Source organism: Gossypium hirsutum, chromosome A12, assembly GCF_007990345.1.
Source record: "Gossypium hirsutum isolate 1008001.06 chromosome A12, Gossypium_hirsutum_v2.1, whole genome shotgun sequence".
In the NCBI taxonomy this organism is placed as follows: domain Eukaryota; kingdom Viridiplantae; phylum Streptophyta; class Magnoliopsida; order Malvales; family Malvaceae; genus Gossypium; species Gossypium hirsutum.
The window spans coordinates 86,317,896-86,345,209 of NC_053435.1; the positions used below are offsets into that span (position 1 = coordinate 86,317,896).

The 27,314-nt window shown below is 32.6% G+C and overlaps 3 protein-coding genes across 3 annotated transcripts; 2 read left to right on the plus strand and 1 right to left on the minus strand.

Annotated features, from left to right (window-relative positions):
- The first annotated feature begins 15,370 nt into the window (after nt 1-15,370).
- On the plus strand, nt 15,371-16,946 carry LOC107946105 (60S ribosomal protein L44). The gene is made up of 4 exons (XM_016880309.2): nt 15,371-15,537; nt 16,119-16,298; nt 16,582-16,656; nt 16,744-16,946. The coding sequence occupies exons 1-4, from the start codon at nt 15,535-15,537 to the stop codon at nt 16,801-16,803; spliced, it is 318 nt and encodes a 105-aa protein (XP_016735798.1). The 5' UTR covers nt 15,371-15,534; the 3' UTR covers nt 16,804-16,946.
- Nucleotides 16,947-17,433: 487 nt separating this feature from the next.
- LOC121203022 (ATP-dependent Clp protease proteolytic subunit 2, mitochondrial) lies at nt 17,434-18,863 on the plus strand. The gene is made up of 2 exons (XM_041082964.1): nt 17,434-18,108; nt 18,199-18,863. Exons 1-2 carry the CDS (start codon nt 17,811-17,813, stop codon nt 18,633-18,635), a joined length of 735 nt encoding a protein of 244 aa, XP_040938898.1. The 5' UTR covers nt 17,434-17,810; the 3' UTR covers nt 18,636-18,863.
- A 3,064-nt stretch (nt 18,864-21,927) lies between these two features.
- On the minus strand, nt 21,928-25,701 carry LOC121210935 (uncharacterized). The gene is made up of 3 exons (XM_041082965.1): nt 24,847-25,701; nt 24,512-24,642; nt 21,928-22,873 (listed from the first exon to the last, which is right to left on the minus strand). Exons 1-3 carry the CDS (start codon nt 25,063-25,065, stop codon nt 22,078-22,080), a joined length of 1,146 nt encoding a protein of 381 aa, XP_040938899.1. The 5' UTR covers nt 25,066-25,701; the 3' UTR covers nt 21,928-22,077.
- Between the last annotated feature and the right edge of the window lie 1,613 nt (nt 25,702-27,314).

Here is a 27,314-nt window from a genome sequence, read left to right on the forward strand (position 1 = left end):
CTAACCCATTATCATGAAACATTTACCTAACCCATTATCATGGAACATTTACCTAACCTATTATCATTGAACATTTACCTAACCTATTATCAATTTGTATCAATTTGTACCATAAATTATGGATATCAAGTGCACATTTTGTCTACAACAACATGATGGCTGGCCACTTCATGTAAAATAGGAGGTTTGTCATGCAAATCCTTCTATTTTGCACTCCTATTTATTTGGCCACTTCAATTTAGCCTGTAGCATTTTCAAACATTTTCACATAGGTCCTATTTCATAATTTCACCCCCTTTTTCTTATGGAACAAAAATTAACTAAAATTGCCGGGTTCTATCTTAAGCTTGGGCTTTCTAGAGGCCCACTAACATAATTAAACCTATGCCAACAGTCACAGGATTCCCGAAAATTGGGGCGTTACAATAATTTCTATGTAATAGCCGACTTCTCAGTAGTGCCAAAAATGATGGTTTCGGGATCCCGTTCTCTGGTGATCAAGTCTGTAAGTATTATTAATTAATATTTACAAGTAAATTATAATATTATATTGAATGTTGGTCTAATGAATTTGTTAATTGGATAGTTAGTTAAGATACAAGTATTTTGACCCTAAAGTCAGTGGTCTTGAAAAATAAGGTATTGGAATCTTATTTTTGTAAATCGGGCTTATAAATATTTTATTAAATACTTAAGGGGTTATTATATAGATGAATTAAATTCTGGATAGGAAAATTTTCTGAATTAGTGATTAATTAAGGTATAAGAACTAAATAGTAAAAGTAGTACAAGTTAATCGCTATTGATTTTTAACTACTAAAAGGCTTCTTTAGTAATTAAAACAAAGTTTAAATGGAAAATTAACCCACTTAGTAAGTGGTGGACGGTTTGGTAAATTTATTTGATTAAATTATTAAAAATGTTATAATATTTAGAAACAAATAGAAAATGAAGGAAAGAAAGAGAATCACTTTCTCATCTTCTTCCTCAACCACGAAACCAAAATTTTTGAAGAAGGGAGAATCGATCCTAGGGCTTTAAACTTTAAGTCATTGATTGGTAAGCTTAATTTAATCATTTTCTTGTAATTTTTATATTTTTGAGTTCTTGGAAGCTTGATTTAACTAGCTCGGGGACTATTTTTCAAAATTTTTAAAGTTTATAAAAGTTTCAATTGTTGAATATTGAATATTTTGGTACTAAATTTATAGATTCTGAGCTTAGATGTGAAAATGACTAGTTTGTAAAATGAAAACTGTTAATTTTGAACATAGGGACTAAAGTGTAAATAATTTAAAATTGGCATGAAATAATTGTAATTATAGTTATTAGAGGGCTGTAGAAGGATAAAATTGAGATCAATTTCAAAATCGAAGCTCAAATTTGATAGTTATGGCAAATTCAGTTTTAGGGACTAAATTGAATAAAATGCAAAACTTAGGGGAATTTTTGATAAATGAAATTGAATTGATATATGGTTATAAAATGTTGTTAAATGGTGTTTAGAATTGATAATTGAGTTAAATCATGATTTAGATTAGGAATTAAACTAGTAAGAGGATATTCGCAGAAAAGGAAAAATTATGGAATAGTCCCTGACACCTTATCGATTGATTTTTTTCCAGGTAAGTTCATATAGAACTTATTATGTTAACTTTAATTATTAAATTATTATAATATATTGTTCGATAGTTTAATTGTTGTGGAAATGTTAAGTTTTAACACTGATTTGATTAAATTGTAAAGTATGTAATATAGTTTCTAAATAAGTAGGTGGCAAATGATGGTTGTAAAATGTTTATATAGTAAAATGAAATGTATAAATGATTATATTAGAGAGATTAAAATGTAAGTATACAAAACAATGCCATGAGAATTAAGTAAATGTTACAATATGAATAGCAAACCATTATCGTTTTAAAGGAATTGGGTGCTTGTTAGGGACTACTTTATCGATAGTTGAGTTCCAACATATGTTGCGGATTCTCTACAGCTTAAGCAAGCAGGATCGAATAGAGTTAGCATAACAATCTCGTCCTACCTATGAGAGCATACCCAAATGATACAGATCGAGTGCTGGTCAGAGACTTAGTTATTGATGGTTTGAGATCCAACATATGTTGCGAATTCTCTACAACTTGTGCAAGCAGCATCGAATAACACTTATATGAACAATCCTGACCTACAACTTGTCTAATCAGTTCAGTGCTAAATATCCAAAATTAAATTACCATTGTTCTCCGAAAAAGATATGGACAAGTTGGAAAATCTAATAAGAAACTTATTTGACATGGTTGTAATATCATAAGTTGGAATCGTGAAGTACTATATGACATATATATGTGATTTGAACACTTTGAAATTATAGTGTTAATAGGTTTATTTGATGATGGTTTTGTGGAATTGTACAAATAGGTTTAAGAATGTCAAAGTATTATCATGTTGTGCATAATTGAATTCCTATTGATTAAATGATGTAATACTTAGGTAAGTTAAGCTAAACTCCATATGGACTTTCTAAGTATTTGATATACTTGTTGTTGATTTCACTTATTTGTAGATTGGAGCATGACGATCGCATTACTTTGGAGCTCACACTATTAATCTCTCGGTTTGGTAGCCTTTTGATTGATTTGTGGCGTGTACTTAGGAGTGTCAAGTTGTTGAAATGTTAAATATTTTTTATGGCATAGTGAATTTCAAACACCTATGGTAACTTATTGTAATGGTTTTGGCATATTGTTGTGTATAAATGGATGGACAATTATAATAAGTTATATGCAAATGAACCAACTTGTGGTATAGACTGCATAGATGTTATGGGATGTTATAAATAGGTGGAATGGTTTGTATTGATTTGTGTTTCATTGTTGTAATTTGGTGCCAAATGTGGCATATTGGTTTCTTGGATTGATTAAATAGTTATATGTAATGTTTTGGTATGGAATTGGTTTGTTTTGAAACGTTTGAGGTCAAAAGCATTCTTTAACCTATTAGATTGGTTGGTTTGAAGTAAGTGCCAACCGGTCAAAATTTTCTAAAAATAGGTTTCTTGTCCCAACGTCAATTGGTCTGACATCATGACGTGATGTTCTGTTTGGCGATGTCATGATGTGGAGAAAACCTCGTCAGGATGTCAACCTTGTATTTTTCAAACTTTACAATTTGGTTCTTATATGATCTCGGGTCAACCCTAGAGCTTCCAAAAGCTCGTATAAATCTCGTGAAAAGTTTAAATTTATTTTGAACGACTTATATTATGATAGATAATGAATTTTGATTCAAATTTATTCATTAAAGGTCTGTAATGTAACACCCCAATCCCGTATCCGTCGCCGGAATAGGTAAAGGGGCATTACCGGACTTGAAACTCATATCAGAACAGTAATTTTTTTTTTTGAAATAAGGAGCATTCCTTTGGGTAAATACTAAAGACAGTCAGGGATACAATTTAAACTTCTATAAGTACACATTCAAAAGATGCCATTTTCGCATGGCTTATATACATTAACCAAAATATCCTCCCACTACTAGTCTATTCTATACATGCCATAAGATAATCCAAAACATAGCACTACCAAACAGTGGATAGTGATAGTGTGACTAGTTGCTGACGATCCCCGAGCCTGTAGCTTCGAAATGAGATCTATAAAACAGAGGAAACAAAGTAAACGGAGTAAGCATTACAATGCTTAGTAAGTTTTAAGCAGTGTCAACAGATAACAATCAAATTATAACATAGTTGTTCATATTTTTATTTCACTCTTCCTTCGGGCATACAATCCCTTTTACCGAACATACACATCTCATCATATACAATAGGCAGATAAACTTTCACATAAAAGTGAGCTCATGTGACATAGATATATTGTATAATTTCACATAACCTCTCACACTGATCCGATGTCACATAAACATAGGAATAGTCTCATAGATTGCTCATGTATGCATCACATGACTACCTTATGATTTAGTTCAAATCAAGCTCACATATAAACTTGGAGTACATACCTGTTTAACCTTTCGCATTGAATATATTTATAAGCAATTCTTATTACGAAGTCTTATAGCTTTAACCTCTACTCGGATTATCGGCAAAACCTTTAGCTCAGATGAAATCTCCACACGAAGTTATCGGGTCTTACCCGGAAAAAATCTCCACACGTAGTCATCGGGTCTTACCCGGACATAATCTCCACACGTAGTCATCGGGTCTTACCCGGACATAATCTCCACACGTAGTCATCTGGTCTTTAATCCCAAGTTTACATCATAGAGTTTCATGCATATTTATTCACATGTTACAACATTCACATCGACTATCATATTTGTAATTCATTTACCTTATCAAATATCTAATAAAACACACCCTCCACCGTTTGTCGTTTGGCCACAATATATATATACACATCTCATACACGTTTCGCATTAGCCATTCGGCTTTACCTCATATCTATCTCATACACATTTCGCATTAGCCATTCGGCCTTACTACATGTATACACGTTCACATTCATCACATTGGCCATTCGGCCTTATCTCATATATGCATGTTCACATTCATCACATTGGCCATTCGGCCTTATCACACATACGCATGTTCACATTCATCACATTGGCCATTCGGCCTTATCACACATACGCATGTTCACATTCATCACATTGGCCATTCGGCCTTATCACGCATATATATACAGGTTCACATTCATCACATTTGCCATTCGGCCTTATCTCATATATACACATTCACATTCATCACATAAAATCCTAAATCAAAATATAAATTTTCATGTATTCACATCACAATTATCCAAATATACTTCACATACCACATATACTTTCATGTATACACTTTGTCTTGGCTGAATCTACATCTATCATTTTCTGATGAGTAATTCAATTTCAAGCCATACTATCATTTCATATTGAATACTTATAAACTTACAATTTCACAAATTTTAATATCAAAGATCCATCTAACACTCATATATCATTTTATAACATCACAATTTAGAATTCACGTATGAGTTTAATCAATAGCTTATGATCAACTAAAACAAGTTTTATCCATGTTTACAACATGACCATAATTTCTCTACAAGCTGTCTTCCTGAGCAACAGTCGTTAAATTATTTGTAACTAGGGCTACGAAATCCCAAATTATGTGCCGTTAATTTTCCCTGAAAATAGACTCGTATATCCTCTATCCACAAAATTTTCAGAATTTTTGGTTTGGCCAATCAATACCAGATTTTTCTTAAAGTTTCCCTTGTTTTACTGCTTGGCTACTCTGACTACTCTTCACTAAGAATTTAATTTCTCATTGTACAGAATTCAAAATATGTTTTCGTTTATTTTGTTTGAAACTAGACTCATTAAGGAGTCTAAGCATAAAATATTATCTTATAATCATTTTTTTACGATTTATAATGATTTTCCAAATACTGAACAGAGGATTTCGGAGTCATTCTGACTCTGTCTCACCCAACTTTGAAAATCTCATTATCGGCAACCCCTTTACTTACACGATTTCTTTTATACGAAACTAGACGCGTCAAGCTTTAATTACATAATTTATCCAGCTTTTAACTCAACTCCCACAATTTATGACAATTTTTCCAAAACACGCTACTGCTGCTGTCCCTAGCAGATTTATACAATTTACTCTGTAAAGTTCTCATTCACATATTTAAAACATAATATCATATATGTCGTCATTTAGAAAGGTCATTGACCTTAACGTATATACATAATTCATATTCATCCCGTTTTAAAACTTAAACTTACAAAGGAATCAAACTCATTTACTTAAGAACTTACCTCGGAAGTTGTCGAACGATTTCGACGACTATTCGATCACTTTTTCCTTCCCTTTATCGGATTTAGTTCCCCTTTGCTCTTGGGCTTAATTTAACAAATAAATTGATTTAATCATTTGAACATCAAAAAGAGAAACTCAAGGTACTTAACCCATATATACATTAGACATTAGAGTCACATACATATGAAATCATGAATCAACTCAACATATTAGCCCACACTCTCTTTTAGCCGATTATCTAAGCCAAGATAAAAGCATCAATATGCTTGCCTCTAACCGAATACATGCAACACCAATCTACCTCATGTGGCCGAATATGCATGTCTATGTTGAGGCCGATTATATGCCTAATACTTCCTACAAATATGGTTACTTGTATTGACTACATACCATTTTGTTTCAAGTTCAAAACTCGGCTAATACACATATATACACTAGTAATCAATTACTAACATTTGCACTTCACCTTACTACCAATTCTCATCTACTTCCTACCATGGCCGAATGCATCAAGACACCATACCATTTCAATTTTGGTCATGGGTTAAAAAAAGAACTTAATGTCTAACTCAAAAATGCTAAAAAGAAAATCCAAGAGTCATCAATCACCATCACATGTTTCACTACAAAGCTTCACACTTAGCATGCAAATGACATCAACACAAGTCCACCTTAGCCGAAACTTAGCTCATCTTCATGCCTCATCACCATAACATCAAACACCAACCAAGAAGACAACACCCATGGCCGAATATCATCTCCATCTCATAGCAAAGATTTAAACCATGGGATAGGTAGAACTCAAGCTAACAACTAAAAATATACATGAATCTCATGGAGCAACATCAAACATACCTTAGCCTAGTTACATGCATGGCCGAACCTCTTCAACCTTTCTTCTTCTTTTCTCCTTAGAATTTTCGGCCAAAGATGTTAAAGGATGAACATTTTTTTTTCTTTTCTTTCTTCTATTCGGCCAAGTTCAACAACATGAGAACTTTTTTTCTCTTTTTTTTTCTTCATCATTTTCCTTTTCATTATTTTATTACCATGCTCCTTATTTTATCATTTCTAACATAAAGCATTAACACAACATGTTTATGACATGTTTTACCCATCACATTTTGTCCACCCTCATTGTCATGGCCGGCCACTACTAATTAAGTGGGGAAATTGACATGCAAGTCCACCCTTTTGATTACATGCACTAATAGATCCTTATAGATTAACCTATCACATTTCAACAATGTTTCATATAAGTCCATTTTAATAAATTCACATAAAAATGATCAAATTAATGCATGAAACTTTCACACATGCATTTACTCACATCATAAACACAGAATATAACTTTTAATTATTTATAAGACTCAGTTTCGTGGTCCCGAAACCACTTTCCGACTAGGGTCAATTTAGGGCTGTCACATGTAACTATTCCATTTTGTGTTGTAGCTTAGTCCCTGTGATCAGGACGAGCTAGGGGTGTTACATTTCGGGTCTTATATGAGCTTATGAAAGCTTTAAAGTTAATCCAAGATAAAAAAAAACCAATTTATAAAACTTTCAAAACATCGAGTTAACGTCGTAATGTCAGGGAATTCCTCGTTGTGATGCAACATATTGTCTAGTCCGGTCACAATGACTAAAGTCTTATGTTGCACAGTGCCATGCCATTTAAATCTCGTTGCAATGACGTTTAAACGACATCGTGACATCACATATTGTTTCTGCAATTTTTATGCACATCAATCTGCTATTTATTTCAATCAAACTCTAAACACATTCAATTCATATTTAGCTAACATGTGCAACTCTCTAACATTAATTGAAGTACTTTAATGCCTTACTTAACTTTATGTAAATGCTTTGTCAACTATAAGCTTAATACCTATTGAAATACATTCAATTCATAAACATTCACACCTATTTCACCAATGGCATAGATATAACGACATATCATACCATTTCAAACCAAACTTAAATCTTTTTACAAGTCGTATTTAACTAACCAAATTCATATATCAACCTTTTGAACCAAAATGCATGTAAACCAAATGTGACTCAGCTTAGGCATATGCCGTATGACTAATGCAAGGAAATACACAAAAATTATTGAGTTTGGGATCCTTTATTGGATGTTGATTTTGATGCTTGTGATCTTGATATGTACCTAACCTGTACACGAAAAACAAACCATACGCTGAGCTATAAAGCTCAGTGGTATTTTTATATTTCAAATCAATACAACATATGAAATACTCAATTGCATACAAATTCCATGTATATACAACCAATCAATATAAATGAACCATATAACCAATCTTATTCAACACATCTATATATGTATATATCACCATTATGTCCATACTTAAGATGAATTACCTAAACATTTTATGAACTTGTAACCTATATGAATATTTCATACTATTCTTAAAATACTATTTAAATTTGTATAAATTTTCAAGTTGTAACATATAATCATGTTTCATTCCATTACTAAGTTAAAAGAGTCGTTTCTTATCTTGCCGAATCGGCTCTCCTACTTATTAACCAGTTCGCGTGATCTTTTACATACTTTCGATAATTCAATGTCGTATATAAGTGCCTATATTCCAACTTTGTAATATTTAATCTATCTCAATCATCATTTAGTGAATTAGTCTATTAAATCCCCTATTAACATGACTTGGACTCGAACAAATACACAAATCCAACCAACACACAAATTCGATACCCAGTGCCTCATCAGAACGTCTAAAATAAGTAAATTGCGCCTAGTGCTCATTGGTTTAATCAAGGTAGTATTGTGCCTAGCACTCTTCAGAACGTCTGAAGGAAAAATGTGCCCAAAACTCATCGACATATATTCAAAGTAACTCGTACTCAATCTATCTTATGGCATGCCAATTATATCCGACTCTGTTCGAATAATTAATAGGGTAACCAATTATCCAATTCATCATATAGCTTAAATTATAGTTCATTATTTTCAATTCATTAGCCAATTCATCATTTCAATTCATAACATAACATGATTCAACCCAAGTCAAATCTAATTTCATAATTTCATCAAGTTACACTAATTTCAATTCTATTCAATTTAGTCATCTATCTCGTTAATCAATCACAATCATACCAATTCAATTTAATTAACCATTTTCAACTTACCTCAATATCATGCCATGTAAACGGTATGATTATGCAACAAATGAAGTGACTTGAATCATAAAAATACAAATCGAAGACTCAAGTTACTCGTCATCGGCTCTCGCCTTTTCTTTCCCTCTCGACGACCATGTATCATCTTTAATAACAAATAATAGCCCAATAATACACAATAATAAATTCCAGCTCAATTCACAATCAATTACAAATTCACATATATTTTTCAGTTTATTCAATTTAGTCCTTAAAACTAGGGCAAGCATAATTTTCAATTTAAAGCCTCGAATTAAAATCTGATTTCACTAAAGCTCATTAGGGATCCTCTATTTCCTATTTCTACCAATAATTCATGATAGTTTTTCATTTTATTCAATTTTCAACGTATGAAACTAACAATTAAGTTTTACAATTTAGTCTTTTTCTTATACTAGGCTTAATTTCTAACAATTCAACACCAAAATCGTTCAATTGCCTGCCATGGAAAATTTTTAAAACTTTAAAATTTTTGCAAATTAGTACATAGGTTAGTTAGACCAAGCTCCCATGACTCAATTTCTATAAAAATCAAAGAAAAATGGCTAGGGACTTACTTGAAATTAAAGCCAAAATGTTCAAAACCCTTGGCTATGGTGTTTTTCAATTCTTCTTGCTTAGAATCAATTTGGGGAAGATGATATTCTCTTTCTTTCCATTGAATTGTTATATATATTAGGATTAAATTGTAAATTAGTTGAATTAATTATGTTTTAACTAAATTAGCCTTAACTAACTTAAGTTAGTAGCTAATTAATTATACCGTCCACTAACTTATAACCTAACATCGTATAATTTTTGTTTTCTACCTTTTTTAATTGCAATTTAAGTTCCCAAGCCATTTACTAATTAAAAATCTACAGCAATTGGACTTTATAATTTAGTCCTTAGGCCTTAATTAACCATAATTTAGGCTAAATTATCTATCCAAATTTCAATTCATCTAAATATTAACTTCATAAATACCTGTAACTAATACTTACGAACTCAATTTATAGAAACAAGGTCTCAAAACCACATTCTTTGACACCACTAGAAACTGGGTCGTTACATATCCATTAATCTCTTCAATGCAATGATCAAACCATATCAAATCTTCAACAAAATAGTCATGAGTAAAATATGTAGTATTACTCCCCCTTATTCTATTCATCCCTAATCAGATTGCTTCAAGTTGTTTAGAGGGGATGAGATTAGAATCTACTATGTTAACAATAAGGGTTGTAGCTCATGGAACAACAATATCCTTTTCCATGAAATCTAGATGGATTATATCTAATCTTCGATATATCTTCAATATGGTCAGCATGAGTTGCAATCTCATGCTTCACACGAGTAAGAATTAAACGCTGATCTTTATAACTCAAATATGGTTTATCCTTCCTCACCTAAATATTTCTATGTTGTGGTTTCCTTGTCCCATTCACTATCCTAACAAGTTGTGCATCAAATATGAACTTCTCCCAATCCCACATCATTTTAAAACAATAGGGGCTAATATATCATCCGTTCCCACAATAAAAACATGTAGGTCTTCATTTCATCTTGTTACATTTTTGTTGTTGTCTAGTATTAAATGTTGCAACATGCTTTGTATTTCTCTTTCGATCATTCATCAACTTGTAATAAAGAGATCTAGTATGCCCAGTCTTTCCACAAAGATCCTTTTGTTTGTCTCAATAGAAGAAGAACTCACTTATTTAGTTTTAAGAGAAATTGTAAAAGTTTTAGCCTTTTTACCTAAATTGATGCAACCAAGTCCATTATGGTATGGTTCTAATCATCTTAAAGCCAAAATATCATCAAACTTCTCACTTTGGTCTCCAAACTTCTTCAAGATAGTCTTCGAATTACTTGGCACCTTCTCAATGGTTTCTAAAACATAATCAATTTCTTGAGCCACTGTTTCAAGCCTTTCATTTTCTCCTTTAAGGATGATAGCTTTTCCCTCAAGGAATTATTCAATCAGTATAATATTTCCATTTTTTTTATCGTATGGTAATATACATATTCAGTTGATTCATTTGGCTCAACATCATAATTTGATTTCTCTTCAAATCCACAGTCTGTTGGAACATGCGTTAGGGCAAAGGAAGTAAAAGTAATATAGTTGTTGAAATCTTATTCCAAATTAGTAAAATCAGCAAAATCTTCATCACTCCCAACAAGTGACTTTTGCTTCTTCTTAATGGTGTTAGCACATTCGGATTGAATGTGACCAAATCTCTTGTAATCATAACATTTAACCAATTTCTTATCGGGTTCAAAATTATCATCAATCACATGGATCTTCTTGATATGGTTACAGCTCTTTTCAGCATCTGAATTCATTATCTTTTTAGAAAAAATTTTAAATGCCATGGTAAGTGAAGCCAATTGCTCCTATCTTATTGATAGATTCCATGGTTGTGAATCGAACACTAAATCACATTCACATACGTTTGAAGCCTACTCTGATACCAATTGAAAAAAGCCTTTGATTTGCACTACGTTCCAACTATTGTTCAAACATATAACTTGGTTGGCTATAAAACAATTTCTTTCTAACAAAGATTGGAACAGGATTGAATGAAACAATTAAAGGCAGAGTAAAGCAATGAACAAAGTAAGAAGAGAAATAACATGCAAATTTGTTAACGCAATTCGAATTCACCAATAGTACTCTGCAGAGCCTCGCTCAGAGAATAATTTTATTCCACACTTCGTTCGAATCAACTATTGGCTAGAGTCCAAACTATCCTTACATCGACAGATATTTACAGCCTCAATATCGAACCCAAATTGTTATAAATCACTCACCCAAAAACCTCACAACACATTCAATAAAACTCTTAAAAGAATACCTAAAAGAGTATCATAAACTGACCAATAAAATAGCAAAATACAAATGCTAAAGATACTCAAAAGCTTCACAATAGTGTGCGGCACAAACAACCTATTTCTAGGCCTCTTCAATTGGTCAACCGACAGTGTTTTGATAGGTTTAAAACACTCATTTAAAAGTTGATTTTATCCTTTTAATTATCTTATGTATTTATCACATAAAAACTTTCATAAACAAGCTACTCAACAATTTGAAATACTCTAAAAGATAAGGATAAGGATGAGTATCCACCTAAGTTCAAACTCCTTTCCTTCTTCTTTAAGGTTAATTAATTAGATGATGATCATATTATAATTTATCAGGAAATTCCCTTATCATTTATTGTTAACTAATATTAAAATACAAGCCATTAAAAATCAAGTATACCATCGCAAAGAAAAAAAAATAAAAATTCTAACTATTATTTGAGCAAGAGAATTGAAGTTTTCAACATGATTAACCCTAATATCCATGACCTCCAACCATACGAAGCTTGTTTTCATTGCCATTATTATTAATTCTTTTACACAATGCCGTAGCTTTTATATTTTGACCAATGACCACCAATGCATGCTCTTTTTGACAAAAATAAAAGCTCCCAATTTCCATAACATCCATACACCGACTACCCCTACACTATTTTGACTTCACTCTACATACTATGCTATGCTTATCTATCTCTCCTGTTTTATTTATGTCATCATTATTTGCGTCATCTGATGTTTTACGCAATTATACATATATAAACTTCAGCTGCAATTCGTATACCAATTGAGGTAACCAAAGAGTTTCATATATATTTTCAGATTAAGATTGATGGTGACATCTTGAAAATGAAAAAACGAAAAACATATAAAATGGTATTTAAATATTTTGGAAGACGAAACTCGTGCTCTGTGTGCTCTTTGTCTTGCAATTCAAAAGGAAAATTACTATTAGTCCCTGAACTTTAATGAAAGTTGTGGATTTAGTCCTATACTTTAATCTGCTCTTTTTTAATTCATGTACTTTTTGAATTATAAAATTCCAGTCCTCATCAAATGTTAATTGTTAAATTTATTAAGTTAAATTTTATTATTTTTAAAATATGATACATAAAACATATTATCGTATGTGTAATGCCATATCGGCTTGTTATTCTCATATATTACTCACTAAAAAATTAATTAATGAATTAACCACTATTATTTGTGTCAAAACATTAATTTTAAAATTTGAAAAATATAGAGGCTTAGAATGATTTAATTGAAGAATATTGACTAAATCTACAATTGTACGCATAGTATATGACTTGCAATTGAACTTAACTAAACGGATTTAACTTCTACTATTAGGATCAAGACTAAAATTTTAAAATTCAAAAAGTAAAAAGACTAAAATTAATCAAATTAAAGTATAGGGACTAAATCCCCAACTTTCGTAAAATACAAGACTAATAGTAAAATTTAACCTATATATTATATATGGGGACAAATGAGCATCCAATATTTGAGTTTAGACTAAATTTAATATCTTTATTTTAAAAAAAAATATTGATTTGTTTAATTTGTCTAAATTTTGAATTCGTTTATTATTTTATTACCATCTAAAATTGCATTTTATTTAATTATCAACATCCATGGTCAAGTTTGTGGAGTATATGGAATTATAAAATTAATTAAATATGTAAATAGACATTGAATTTGTTTTCTTTACAAATAAGGTAATCCGATGGTACTGATTTTAGCAGCACCTTTTTTTAAACTTTGCTGATCAGTTGAGATTTGACAGTTGTATGCTTTTACCAAATTAGTGAAAGTGTTAAAAGGTTTGGGCAATTTTAATGTGGAAATTTGCCTCTGCTCTCAACCACTTGTAGACACTAAGTTGGATCCAAACCCAAGTCATTATATTGAATGCCACGAGCACTTCTAACCTTCAATCATGGTTTCACCAGTTATAAGCATATCTATAATTGTGTTGACAGTTTTTTTTACTAAATGCAATTACTTGATGTGGCCCTCAGTAAAATTTTCATACATACTTTGACTATGATTGTTTTACCTTATCTACGACATTATCTCAAAATCAATATCTTAATTGGACCTCAACCAATGAGGTCTAAGGTGGGGAATTCGTTGTCCAGTTACCTAGGTTAGCCTAAGCTCATAATTCAGCATAAAAAAATACAGTAAATACTTTTCTTTGTATTTAATTACTCAATGAATGATGATACAAAAGAGATTGGGGAAATATTCTATTTATAGTTATAGCTGAATCCCCAACAACACATGAAATTTAAAGATTCAAGTCCATCTATAAGATAGGTTCTGATAGAATTATGAATAAATTATACTTGAGGTCACTAACTATTAGTAAGTTTACGTCTTGATCATTTAACTTCAAAAAGTTACTAAATAATTACTGAATTATTAACAAATTTTCATTTAATTCATCGGGATGTTAAAATCGTTGCTTTATCGCTTTCACTGTTCACACCGCTTACTCCAATTAGAAGTTCTCATTCCCTTTCTCATTTACAATTCGAGTATTTTTCATGAAACATCTTTGAAAATCATGAATTTGTGAAGCAAAATCCAAACAACTTTCTACTCATTGATGGGTACTAGGCCATCATACCGATTGTCAAATCGTCGTTTGAAGCTTGCTAGTTAGACTTTAAAAAAAAAAAACATAATAGTCTAGTGACTTGAAAATTTTTAAATAGTTCAGCGGTTTAAATGAAAAATTTTGAATAATTTAGTGTAATTTATCCTAAATTTAAATTGTTTATCAAGCTGATTTCCGGAAGTAATGGTAACTATAAGTTACTGGAGCATTTATTGAACGTTCAAGCTTCCTGTAGATGACTTTATAGAATACTTTAGGATTAAATCACTATTTGGGGTATGAATTTTGCAACAATTCTAATTTTGGAGTTTCAATTATGTTTTGGTCTAAGTTAGTTCTTAAACTTGGTAATTACTCTTATATTAGGGCCGGAACTAGATAAATTTTCCTATATTGGGGCTTGAATTTTTTTTAACTTATTCTCTAAACTTAGCAACTGTTCCCTAATTGGGGATGAACTTAGCTAATATTTCCACATCAGGCTTTGAATTTTAAGGTTTTAAGAAAATGTTAAGGATTAACTTGAAAGAAAAAACTTAAGCCCCAATGTGAAACCTTAATAAGACGGGAACAATTATTAAATTCAATGACTAACTAGAATCAAAAAATAATTTAAACCTTAATATATGAATAATTACCAAATTCGAATAAAAAATATTTAATCCAATTATCTAATAATTAAATATATATTTTTAAAAAAATTAAAGGCTTTTTTTAATGCATTTTAAAAATTTAAGTATCTAATTGAGTGAAAAGATATAAGGACTTAATTACATTTTCTGAAAAAAATTAAAGATTTTTTACGCCTTATACCATTTTTATTTTATGTGGAACTTGGTTTTGGGTGTATAAAAGTTTGTAAATCTACAAAGAATAGTTGGGCTTCATTTTCTTTTTAGCCCAAAACTCAAAGCCTAAAATTGAAACCCTCAAAAACCCTAAAATGAGAAATCAGTATATTTATTAGGTTAGACTGGCGGACTCCTAATTTTACCATCCTCACCGAAACAGAGCTCGGGTACTCTCATCTTCAGCCGCAGCCATGGTACTTCCCCCCCCCCCGGGTTTGTTTTCCTTTATCTTCTGGGCATCCATTTTGGATCTACTTTTTCTTTCCATAAAAGTGTTTCAAAATGGAGTTTATCAAATAGGATAAAGATTCTATAAGAACATTTGGGTTGGGAGAATTGGGATGAAAAGTTTGGGATTTCGTTTTCATTTTCATTTTCCTTTTTCTGAGAAAATTTATGGTGAAATTATGTCTATTTGGCATTTAGCGTAGTCTTTCCCATCGATATGGTACTTAAGTTATTAGTTTTGTATTGTTTCCAAGACATCTCTTTTAAATATCTGTATTTTATACTATTTTGGTTAATCAATGATAACTTTAGGATGTTTCAAATCTGTTAGTTAATAAGGACTTCAGCATTGGGTTTCTCTTAGAAATCCTAATATGAAATTTGTCGATGAGGTTGCAAAGTTAGGGTAAATGTTGTTCGTGGCTGAGCTGTTTTTTTCTTTGTTGTCAATGAAGTGTAATCTATGTATTTATTGCAGAAAGGAGTTGATAAATTTATTACATTTGGATTTTATTTTGAGAATACGTGTGACTTTGTATTATTTCAGGTGAACGTACCTAAGACGAAGAAGACCTACTGCAAGAGCAAGGAGTGCAGGAAGCACACTTTGCACAAGGTTACACAGTACAAGAAGGGCAAAGATAGTTTGGCTGCTCAAGGGAAGCGCCGTTACGATCGCAAACAATCAGGTTATGGTGGTCAGACCAAACCAGTGTTCCACAAGAAGGTAATTCCTCTTCCCTTGTCTTTTGTCTCTTGCTTGGTGATTAGTTATATAACCAAAATATCTAGAATTCTTATGCTGCATCTTCTGATACTAGTTAGTAAAGGATGTTTAGTTATTGCTATTTCTCGATAGGCTGAGAGAGGATCTAATATCTTATTCTGCATCTTCTGGTACTAGTTAGTAAGGAGTGTTTAGTTAACTCATTTTGTCATTCTGATCATTGCTATTTCTCAAGACTCCTAGCATGTTATATAATATTAATGGCATTGTATGGTTTGAATAGGCCAAGACCACCAAGAAGATTGTGCTGAGGCTGCAATGCCAGGGTTGCAAGCATGTATCCCAACATCCAATCAAGGTTTGTGCATTGAGAAAAACCCTTTGTTGACCAATGTGTTTGCTTGATGAGCTAATGTGTTGGTGTTTGTGTCTTGTGTTGTTGCAGAGGTGCAAGCATTTTGAAATTGGTGGCGACAAGAAGGGGAAGGGAACATCTCTTTTCTAAATGGTGTTTATTTATTTCATGTCATGTCATGTTGTTGGGAACCTTTTAAGACAGTATGGAATTTTTGTTTTTCTAATGTAATGTTTTCCGAGGGATATGGTGTTCTTTAAGCACTTAATAGTTAATGGCATCGTTTGATCTCATTGTCGCCATTTGTTTTAAATACTGTATTTTAATTTAATTGTTTTTGGAACTTCAATAATCTTTGCTATATTTTTCATGAACGAGGAATTGAATTTAGCACTCTTGATCCATTTTAGCTCTGGAAATTGAAAGATAAATAAGATCTCAACGCAAAACAATCTGATTAATTAAGTAAAACAGTTGGATATTTTATTTCTTTTTGCGGAGTTAGATCTTTTTGGAATTTTTTCACATTAAAGTTTGATTATTTTTTGGTTTAATTAAATTTGACAATTTTTCTTGCATTAAAAGTTTGAATTTTTTCTTTATCTTGAAAATTTTTCGGATTTGTACCATAATATTTTTTAAAAATTTAAACTTTAATATGAAAATAACTATCAAATTTATGATTTAGTATGAAAATAATTGACAAATTGAAGGATTAATTTGAATAAATAAAATTTAAGCCTCAAAACAGTTAAAGTTTCGCTTTTTTAATACTACGATAGATTTATCCTTAGCATAGGGTTTTTGAGGGATCATCATAGATATTTAGTTTAGTTTTTATTTATTTATTTATTTAACCACAACTGTTGTTGTTTATTTTTGGGTTTGAGATTAACTGGATTGGAATTGGTGAAGCTGTTTGAATAGTAAGTTGGAATTGGGTAATATTCAAGCAATGAGTAAATTATCCAGATATAAATACGCATATAATCCATTTATGAGCTGCTGGCTGCTGCAGTAGCATTCTTGCCTGATAAACAAAAACTGAGTGACTAGTTTGGTTGTGCTTACTATAGCAAGAGAAACCTATCTTAATTTGGGCATCGGTCCTTTGGCGTTTTCTAAAATCCCTAGCCCGATCTCCTGTGGAGGCAGCCATGAGGACCCTATTTTCAACCACCAAACGCCTCATTTCTTGCACTAGCGCCACCGCCGTGGCCACCCATTCCCGTTCCTTCAGCTTGATACCCATGGTGATCGAGCACTCTTCCCGCGGCGAGAGGGCTTACGACATTTTCTCTCGTCTCCTCAAGGAAAGGATCGTCTGCATCAACGGACCCATCAACGACGACACCGCCCACGTCGTTGTGGCTCAGCTCCTCTTCCTCGAATCCGAAAACCCATCCAAGCCTATCAACATGTACCTCAACTCCCCTGGCGGTCAAGTCACTGCAGGTCTTTCCTTTTTTCTCACTTTCCAATCTCCAATAATACCCATTTCTATCACAATTCTCCATAATATTTTTAGTGTTGTTCTTGGTACAGGTCTTGCAATTTATGATACGATGCAGTACATTAAGTCTCCAATCAACACAATCTGTTTGGGGCAAGCTGCATCCATGGCTTCTCTCCTTTTAGCTGCGGGAGCAAAGGGTGAAAGGCGGTCCCTCCCCAGTGCCACCATCATGATTCACCAGCCTTCTGGTGGATACAGTGGGCAGGCTAAAGATATGACCATTCACACTAAGCAGATTGTTCGCGTTTGGGATTCATTGAATGCTTTGTATTGCAAGCATACAGGACAATCAATTGATATAATTCAGAAGAATATGGATAGGGATTATTTTATGACCCCTGAAGAGGCTAAAGAGTTTGGGTTGATTGATGAAGTAATTGATCAAAGGCCAATGGCTTTGGTCACTGATGCTGTTGCTAATGAACCCAAAGATAGCAAAGACAGCAAAGATAAAGGCTCCAATTAGGATTAGAGGCAGTAAGCTCTTTCTTGATTAATTGTTACTGTTCTTCAATCTTATGGTTAACTCTCTTTTAGCTGTTGATTGATGTTATGCTTCTGGAATTAATTTCTGAGATTTAGGTAGCTTGCTAGCTAATATTTCAATCAGTACTTTCTTTTTTTGAGATCATATGCATCAAGTTTTGCTCGAAAACGTTTTTATTTGAGTAAGGGATGTGCACTTTATTGGAAAGTAGACATGACTGAGGATTATATCTATTGGTATTGGATGCATGGGCTTAATGCTTTAGCTTTGAGGCTATGTCGATGGTTGTCCTGTTTTAATTTCTCTGAATGTAGATAAGCTTCTATTTGCACAATAAGTTGGATTGGAAACAAAAATGAATGTTTGATGTCTCTAAATATAGGCATCACATTTCGTGGTCTCTAAATACCTTCAACATGATTAAAATATGTTTAGTTTCCACCTTCCCTGATTGAACCTTTGTCCACCCATTTTCTCTCTTGCAGCTCTTGTTGGCTTTGAAAATATACTCTAAATTATCTGCTTACCCTGGAAATTAAACCATTAAGTGCACACAGAGTTTTCCTTGTCCTCTTCATTTGATTTAGTGAATGAATCTCTTTCTCTATATACGTATTGTTGTTTAGATGTGTTGAGCCTAATATAGGCCAGGATCTTGACTTGTTCACCTGCATTTTAGTTTCCATGTCATGTGTGATGAAGCTTCTACTGGTTGTTTATCTCTGGATTTATATTTTCAATTGCCAATTACTTAGGAGAAGATCTTTCAAGGACATTATGCAGTAGGATAAAGGTAGGTTAGTTAGTCTGAGATATCTTGCGTTTCTTAGCTTCTTAGGTTTCCAAGTGAAAGAGAAACATCTTGAGGCAGCTAGTAGGCAAGAGTATAATGTTTCCGATCCTCTTGTGGGCAAGCACTATGTCAGACGCAAGAAACGGACAACAGACGAGGGGATTTAATTCTAATTTTGTTGCCTAGAATTTCTTTGTTGGTTTAAATAGAACTTTCCTAATATCAGGATACCTTGATGTCATATTTTGTTTTCCTTGTCAGAACTTGAAGTTAGGATTTTGGCATCTTATTCCCCAATTTATAAACTATAGATGAAAATTATTTATGAATAAAACAAGTTGAAATTTCCAGTAAATTAAAGCTAGGCAGTTCCTTTAGAATTCCAAGAGGCATGGCTCCTTTGAACAAAGTTACTCGTCAATTGACTCGATCCTAGACTCCAGCCAAAAGAATTTGGCATTAGATCCTGGCACCATGGACAAGAAAACTTTTGATGAGAAAATTCGGAACTTGCTTCGTAGGAAGTGACGTGTTGATGCGAAGCCGGAGCTAATGTAGGCCTTTGCTTCACGAGTTCTCACATGGAAAACAGGCAAAAACTTTTAACCAAGGCATTTCAAACTGCACAAGCGACCAGGTTGCAGACTCTGGTGTTGGTTCCAATGGTAGAAGTAGCAGTGGGCATACAATGGTCCACGATGGCAACATGGGTGGGGGGAATAGTGCCAAAAATACATCAAACTTGATTTCCTGACATACAATGGATTGAATGATCTCTTTGTTTGACTCCATAGATATGAAAAATTCTTTGCCAACTAGAATACCGTCTTTTAGGTGCCTTCTTCCACGTGTTAGTGGAGGCACAGTTTTGATTTTATCAATTATGTAAACATCGACAAAGACGCTTCTAGACACACAAACTTAGGCTACATTTGCATCTAGTAATGCATTTCTTTTCTTCGTTCGAGATGATGTGCAAAAGGCCTTTGATACAATTGTGATTTGTTGTTTGTGTCGAGCCATCGATGCAAAAAGCTTTTCTAGTTGAAAATAGAGAATACTGAACCGAAAGTGGTACCAGAGGATACAAAGGAACCGCTGTAATTGTTGGTTTAGTGGGTTGGCTTAATGATAAATTTGCTCATTAACGTTTGCATGTTTAGTTAAAATGATCTTAATTATATTTTTGAGCCATTTTTGGCCATCAACCTTTCGTTCTTTTTTTCAATCTGTTTTTCTTAACAGATTTAATAAATAAAATGTATTAATCTTTCATATATTTGTCTACTGAGAAAATTTTCTACTGAGTTAATTTTTTTTAGATAATTAAGTTTATTTTATTTAAATTATGAGTTATTTTTTAAATTTAATGTATTATTTATTTTATTATTTTTCATGTGTAATTATTTTATTGGTTTATCTAAAAATATTCTACATGAAATTTCACATCATTGCCGTTAATTTTTTTAACGGTACTCTCATTAAATCTATTAGAAAAAACAGATTGAAGAAAAGAACAAAAGTTAATGGCAAAAAAAGACTAAAAAATACAATTAGGGTTATTTTGATAAAACATATAGACATTAGTGGTTAAATTTATCATTAAATTGAATCAACTTCCAAAGATACTTTTCACTTCAAAATTGAAAATTGCTGTTTTTTTAAGCAAGATTTTTGGGAAGAAGAAAAAAAAGGTCATCCGATGTCCTTGTGGGCAAAGCATCATTTAAGAAGCAAGAAGAGGGTACTAATTGAGATTTTGTTTTCTGTAATTTCTTTATTAGTTTATATAAAACTTCCCTGATATTAGGGTACTTTGTTATCCTTATAAGAACATGAATTTAGGTTCTGCGTCTTATTTTATTTTCTACTTAAGAGGTAAATTGTGTTGATGAATGGAACAAGTAGAGATTTTCAGTAAATTAAAAGAAGGCAACTTCTAAGAGGCGACAAGCTACTTCATTCACACAATCATTAGCAAACAAGAACCGAAATAACGTTTTTCTTAAAATCTGATACTTATGCGGTGACTCATTTCCAAATAAGAGACCGTAATACTTGGGAGATACTCGAGTTTCTTAAATTATACTCAACCAAGCCATATCTCAAGCTGAATGATGCCAACTCTTCGATTTATTTATAGGGCTAAATGCAAGTTGGCATGACGGATTTCCGCATAATTTTCTCGGTTCTTGCTAATGCTTTTTTTTTTTTTGGGTCCCATTCTCGTTAGGTTGATAATACATTTTCCATGAAAATCCTCCATTCCAAAGTTATTCCCGACTACAATAACACACTACTTAAGACATTCACTCAATTTCAAGACTCTAGATTATTCTGATGTTAGCTAATTGCATATAAATAGTAGTGATTAAATGGAAACAACGTTGTTAATTGAATTTGAATTTTAATAATGTGGTTCATCTGAAATGGTTCACACTGATTACAGAAACATGTATATATATCCACAATTTAAAATAAACTGAAGGTAAGTATTTCTGTTGTTGGACTTTGTTTCTCTTTCTATGTACTCCACAGGATGTAAGTGCGAATAGAGTCCTCATAAATTGTAGTATGGGATTTGATATGTAAATGGGAATGTATGATTGAAAGGAGGGACAAGGGAAGCTAATCAAGCGCAGCTTTGCTTTTACGAGCCGACATTGGTTTTGGCAATCCATCAAAAATAGCTATTGTATCGCCTACCGTTGAAACTCCTTGCAAATCAGGCTTAAGACTCCATTTGGATGCAGCTGGCCACACTGATGACAAACTGCTGCTGCTATGGTCTTGATCTTGCCAGCTAGATGTACTCAATGACTTCCTCACTTGGGAGAATCCAGCAACCACAAAACCATCTCCAAGACCTGTTGGCATGGGATTGAAACCGGCAAACTCAGCACCAGCTCCTGATTTAGTACGGTTAACAGCTTTGGTTCTCAGTGCCAAGCCTTTTGCTATTATTGTTGAATATCCTCCACCATTGGTACTGTCCTCCTTCAACAGCCTTTCAGGGGTACGAGCAGTCAAGTCTGCCTCAGATTTCTGCCGTCTTCGGACCAGTTTCTCATTTGCTTGATCAGGTCCACCATCTTTGGCTTCTACAGCAGACATTATATCTGCTATCTCATCATTAAATCCATTAGTTATGCTTCTAAACTTCCAGGGAAGCTCCCAGGGAGGGTTGGAAGCAGAGGAGGGTTTAAGGAACGGACCATCCTCCAGATGATGAGCTTCTCCTTTCCTGTATACTGCCATCTCAAAACCTTCATACCTGTTCTTTTTTTCTGTTGCTTCAAGGCCATAGTAACCTTGTAACGAGCTCATTGTTGAGGAGAGCCTTCGAGGACTTGTCTTCAGTCTCAAAGACTGGAACAATTCAGGAGGCAAATGATGCGCTGGGGTTATGTTGGTACTGCTTTGCCTGCAAAGAGTTGTCAAACAACTGATCAAAATTCGGAATCACATAACTAAGAGATGCATCTCATAGGATTTTACAGATGAGAGAAATTAGAAAGAACTTCTTACATGCATAACAACTCAGCTAAGACATTGGCTATCAATTTCTTAACAAGCAGCCTCTTAGATAATATTTCTAAGGATGCCTTTAGGGTATTAAATCTAAAGGACTATCACAATCTGAAGCCATGTCACAAGAACATAAGAGTTCTAAAATTACTGCTATGGGAACAACATAGAAATAAAGAGTATTTCTAGGCTAGGCTAAGCAGGACCATCGGTAAAATCCTAGATTTCAATCATCCAATATTCTTGAAAGCAGTTACCATAATGTAATTAACATTTGGGCAGTAATTACACTGAAATTGCAGTATGTTTGAGCAAGAAAAAGTTGTTGGATGTTGGTCCTGATGTGAAAGGTCATTACCTTAAAAGCAGTTACCATAATGTAATTAACATTTGGGCAGTAATTACACTGAAATTGCAGTTTGTTTGAGCAAGAAAAAGTTGTTGGATGTTGGTCCTGATGTGAAAGGTCATTACCTTAAAGAATTATAGAACTACTAAATCACAACATTTGCTGGAATGAAACGATTTAATAAATCCTTAAATATTATCAATTTAAATAGTTTAGCAACATTGCAATAATTCGTTTGCTAAAAGTTCTCAGACACGATAAGTGAGTGCACTTCATCAATATTAGTATTAAGATGATCTAACATAAAGTTCTTACAACATTATGATATAGATGTTTTCATTGGAAAACAATATCAACGGAGGAATAGGAATTAGAATTCTACATTTATTTAATTTCTTTGGGAGTTTTAGTTTTACTAGGTTTTTTATTTCCTTATAAACTTTAAATTAGGAATTCTATTAGGACTTTAAATTAGGAATTAGATTAGGATTTTCCTTTGTAATTAACAGCCTATAAAAAGGCTGCCAATATGAAATAAAAGGGGGTTTTATTTTTTATCACAACCGTTAGTTTGGGAAGGGGGTTCAGTCAAAGACGAATCTGCCTTTGAGTAACCATAGGTCGAAGCAAGGATACTTTCTCGTCTAGACCTGTGACTAGATCTTACGCCAAGGCGCATAACACTTTACCATACAAGAAACAAACATAAAGAGCATCAATTCTTCAAGTAAAGTTAGAACAAATCCGAAAATAAAGATTTCAAGGCATAACCATAAGATGATACAAGAAGGCATTTCCAAAAGAAAATTTCAAGTTAATAAACTCATAATCATAAGAATGCATCGCTATAAAGCATGAGTTTAGCTGACTGTTATAAGAAACCCACTTCCTCTTGAATTAGACTAATTCTTCCAAATTGCGCTCTAAGTTAAGAAGTTCTAACATACACAGGTGCGGACTTCTGTTGTAACGAAGTCTTGGTTGACACCAAGTCCCATGTCCGATTCTTGGACAACCCCTTCCCCCTCTCCTTATCAAACAAACAAAATAAAATACACAAGTGCTAATATGAAAATGCTTATTATTTTAGCAATACATTTCATGGAGAAGAGGTTTATGTTAAAGTTCACAAGCTGGAAATGGGAAAACAATTAGTAATTGTATTAAAGAAGACATAATATATACCTCAGTGTATCGGAACCATTTGTCGAGCATGGTGATGGCGGATGCCGCCCTGTTAAAGGGATCCGGAGTGACTTAAGAGCAAACATTTGACGATCTGTAACAAGACCATTCATCTTCTTTATGTCAGCTACCTGATTATTCCACAAACATAACAACAACAACAACAATTAGTCAATTCATCACAAACCATAAACAATAAACAATAAAACACTCCAATAAGTGATTAGATTCAACTCTTAATTTACCATTACTCAATTTCTTCTTAGAAAAAATGATTTGAGAATCTTCAAAGTTCAAATATTAATTAAAGAAATAAAGAGATGGATAATAGTTACCTCAACGTCGTACTTGATAGCGACACCAGAGAGAGTGTCGAACCGGGAAATGAGATGTGTGATGAAACCGGCACGGGGTGACGACGAAGAGGGCAAGCTTTGTTTCTTTTCTTTCTCTAAAACACTGTAGTCATTGGAAATTTTACCATAGTTTTCATTCATTCGATAACTGTAGTCTCCAAATGCAATGCTATCCTGTCTCCCACTTTCCATCATCATATCCTCGTTTCCTTAAAAAAGAGGGGAAAAAACCTATTCCTTTAATTGATCCCCTCTATTTGACCTCCGGTTATGGATTGTTTTCTTTTGTTTGTTGCATCGAAATTTAAAAAGCTTATTGAGTATTTTCTTTCCCGATCAAACCCAAATGAAGAAGTTAAAAAAGAACAAAGAAACTCCGATTTGATGCAGACCCATTAGTCAGATAAGATAAATAGATTTAGGGAAGAAATTCCAGAGAAAAGATAAAGAGATTGCAAAGGAGAGAAATTTGATAGCAAAAGTGATTACTACTTGTCACCGCACATACATAATTTATAAACAAGACTGGACCAACTAACAAATATAATTAAAAATGCCACCGGAGGTAGTGTAGCAACATGAAAAACAATAAGCCAAATGAAGCATAAAAGTAACAAAAATCAACTAACTGAAATAGGCTGGAAATAGTTATGCATCACCATTTTATAACTAAAGAGAAAGGAGGAGGAGGAGAGGGGGGAAACGGTGAAGGAGAAAATTGTAAAATGGAATATTTTCCGGGAATATGGTTGGATCTTTGCTGTTTTCCGGAGAAAAGGAAAAAAAGGAAACAGAAAACTGAAAATATCTTCGGGTATGAAAATAAACAAAAGAAATGACTTTTTTAAAAAAAATATTTTTTATTGTACTTCTTTTAAAAAATTTGGTTTGCTATTAATTTTTTAAATATATTTTAATATTAAATTATTTCAAGAAATGGAGGTTGACATGGATAATTTTTAAACATAACTTGAGACTCATATGGAATCTTATTATATATCATTCTAGACATAAAAAGATATGGGTATGATCTCGGAAATTTATATTTGGATTTAGATTTGAAATTTTTAGATTTTCAAATTCATGATTTATAATTTTTAGATCTTGGAAATTATTAGTTGAGTCACCAAGTATAACACTCCTCACTTGAACCGATGTTTAATACAAATAGGTAAAGTCATAATGATTTAATCTTAGCGTTTACAAAATTTCTTTTAACAAAATAACTATTTGAACCATTTAATAATAGTCTTGTAAAACAAAATTCCAACCTTTTCAAAGGCTTAAAGATATTTTAAAAACCATATTGAATCATCTCTTAGGTGTTTGAATATGACAATTACGTGAAATGGACTTTCAATAACTTAACATGTAATCAATGCCCTTTTGTACTATTCAAAACAACCTTGATGCCTAACAAAAAGCTATTTCTACCATCTAGATGACATTTTTGAAAAAGCTCAATTGTTTGGACAATTTTCCCTCCATTGGAAGGGCTAAAATCTATTATTTGGATCCTCTAGCTACTGCTCGAAATATTGCTAAGTAATAACACTTCATTTGTAAAATTTTTAAGACTTATGAAAATTATTTAAACACGTGAATAAATCACATGCTTAATATACACAAACCATCATTTCAAACCAATAATCCAAATTATCAAGTGATTAATAAGAATCCATATCAATTTAACTAACATCAACCATGGCACTAAGGCTAGCCATAAGTAATTCCCCAAAACAACTATCAACAACATCCAATGCCAAATATTCATATAGTAATAAAAACCTAATTTATACACAACATAAATGACTCTTTAAATACAAGCCACTAAGAGTCACAACTACATATACAGTAGTTTCACACTCTTTAAGACTAGTAATGGCATTGATGTGATCCAAGAAAGTGGGTTGCCTTCTCAAACTCTTTTCAAATCTATGCGCAAAAATAATGACACATTAAGTGAATTGCTTAGTAAAATCTCAAGAAAATAAGTTCCCTTACCTTATTACCAAGTATGAGGTGTAAGTAATTGAATTAGTCTAGCATATATAACATTAGTCAAAATACAACAAATAAGGCATGTATAAGAAAAAATATACTCAATCACAAACACATACCCATTAAGCTCATGAAAGAGAATCACATTTCTTTTACTCAAGTAATTTTCACTTAAGTTTCTTTCAATACGATTTTCATTACAGGTTTAATTGTTTAAAGAAATAATCTTTCTTATAACACATTAAGTTCACTTCACATAATTGTTCATTAAACACAATAGTGTACATATTAAGAATCATAGCCTATCAACCTTAGTAAAATAAGATTTGGACACACGGGATTACCAACCTAACTCCTTATGTATTGAACTTAAAAGTGTATCCACTTAACACACCAACACATACACATAAAAAGGGGTCTGCAATGCACATAAGTGCTATGCTATA

Bases quoted from the DNA above. Each gene is read 5' to 3' on its own strand.
- LOC121210935 (XM_041082965.1), bottom strand. From the start codon at position 25,065: ATGATGATGGAAAGTGGGAGACAGGATAGCATTGCATTTGGAGACTAC. The intron at 24,643-24,846 runs GTAACTATTATC...TGGAATAATCAG, and splicing joins CTATCAAGTACGACGTTGAG to GTAGCTGACATAAAGAAGAT. The intron at 22,874-24,511 runs GTATATATTATG...AACTCTTTGCAG, and splicing joins AATGGTTCCGATACACTGAG to GCAAAGCAGTACCAACATAA.
- LOC107946105 (XM_016880309.2), top strand. The intron at 16,299-16,581 runs GTAATTCCTCTT...TGGTTTGAATAG, and splicing joins AACCAGTGTTCCACAAGAAG to GCCAAGACCACCAAGAAGAT. The intron at 16,657-16,743 runs GTTTGTGCATTG...GTGTTGTTGCAG, and splicing joins TATCCCAACATCCAATCAAG to AGGTGCAAGCATTTTGAAAT.
- LOC121203022 (XM_041082964.1), top strand. From the start codon at position 17,811: ATGAGGACCCTATTTTCAACCACCAAACGCCTCATTTCTTGCACTAGC. The intron at 18,109-18,198 runs GTCTTTCCTTTT...TTCTTGGTACAG, and splicing joins TGGCGGTCAAGTCACTGCAG to GTCTTGCAATTTATGATACG.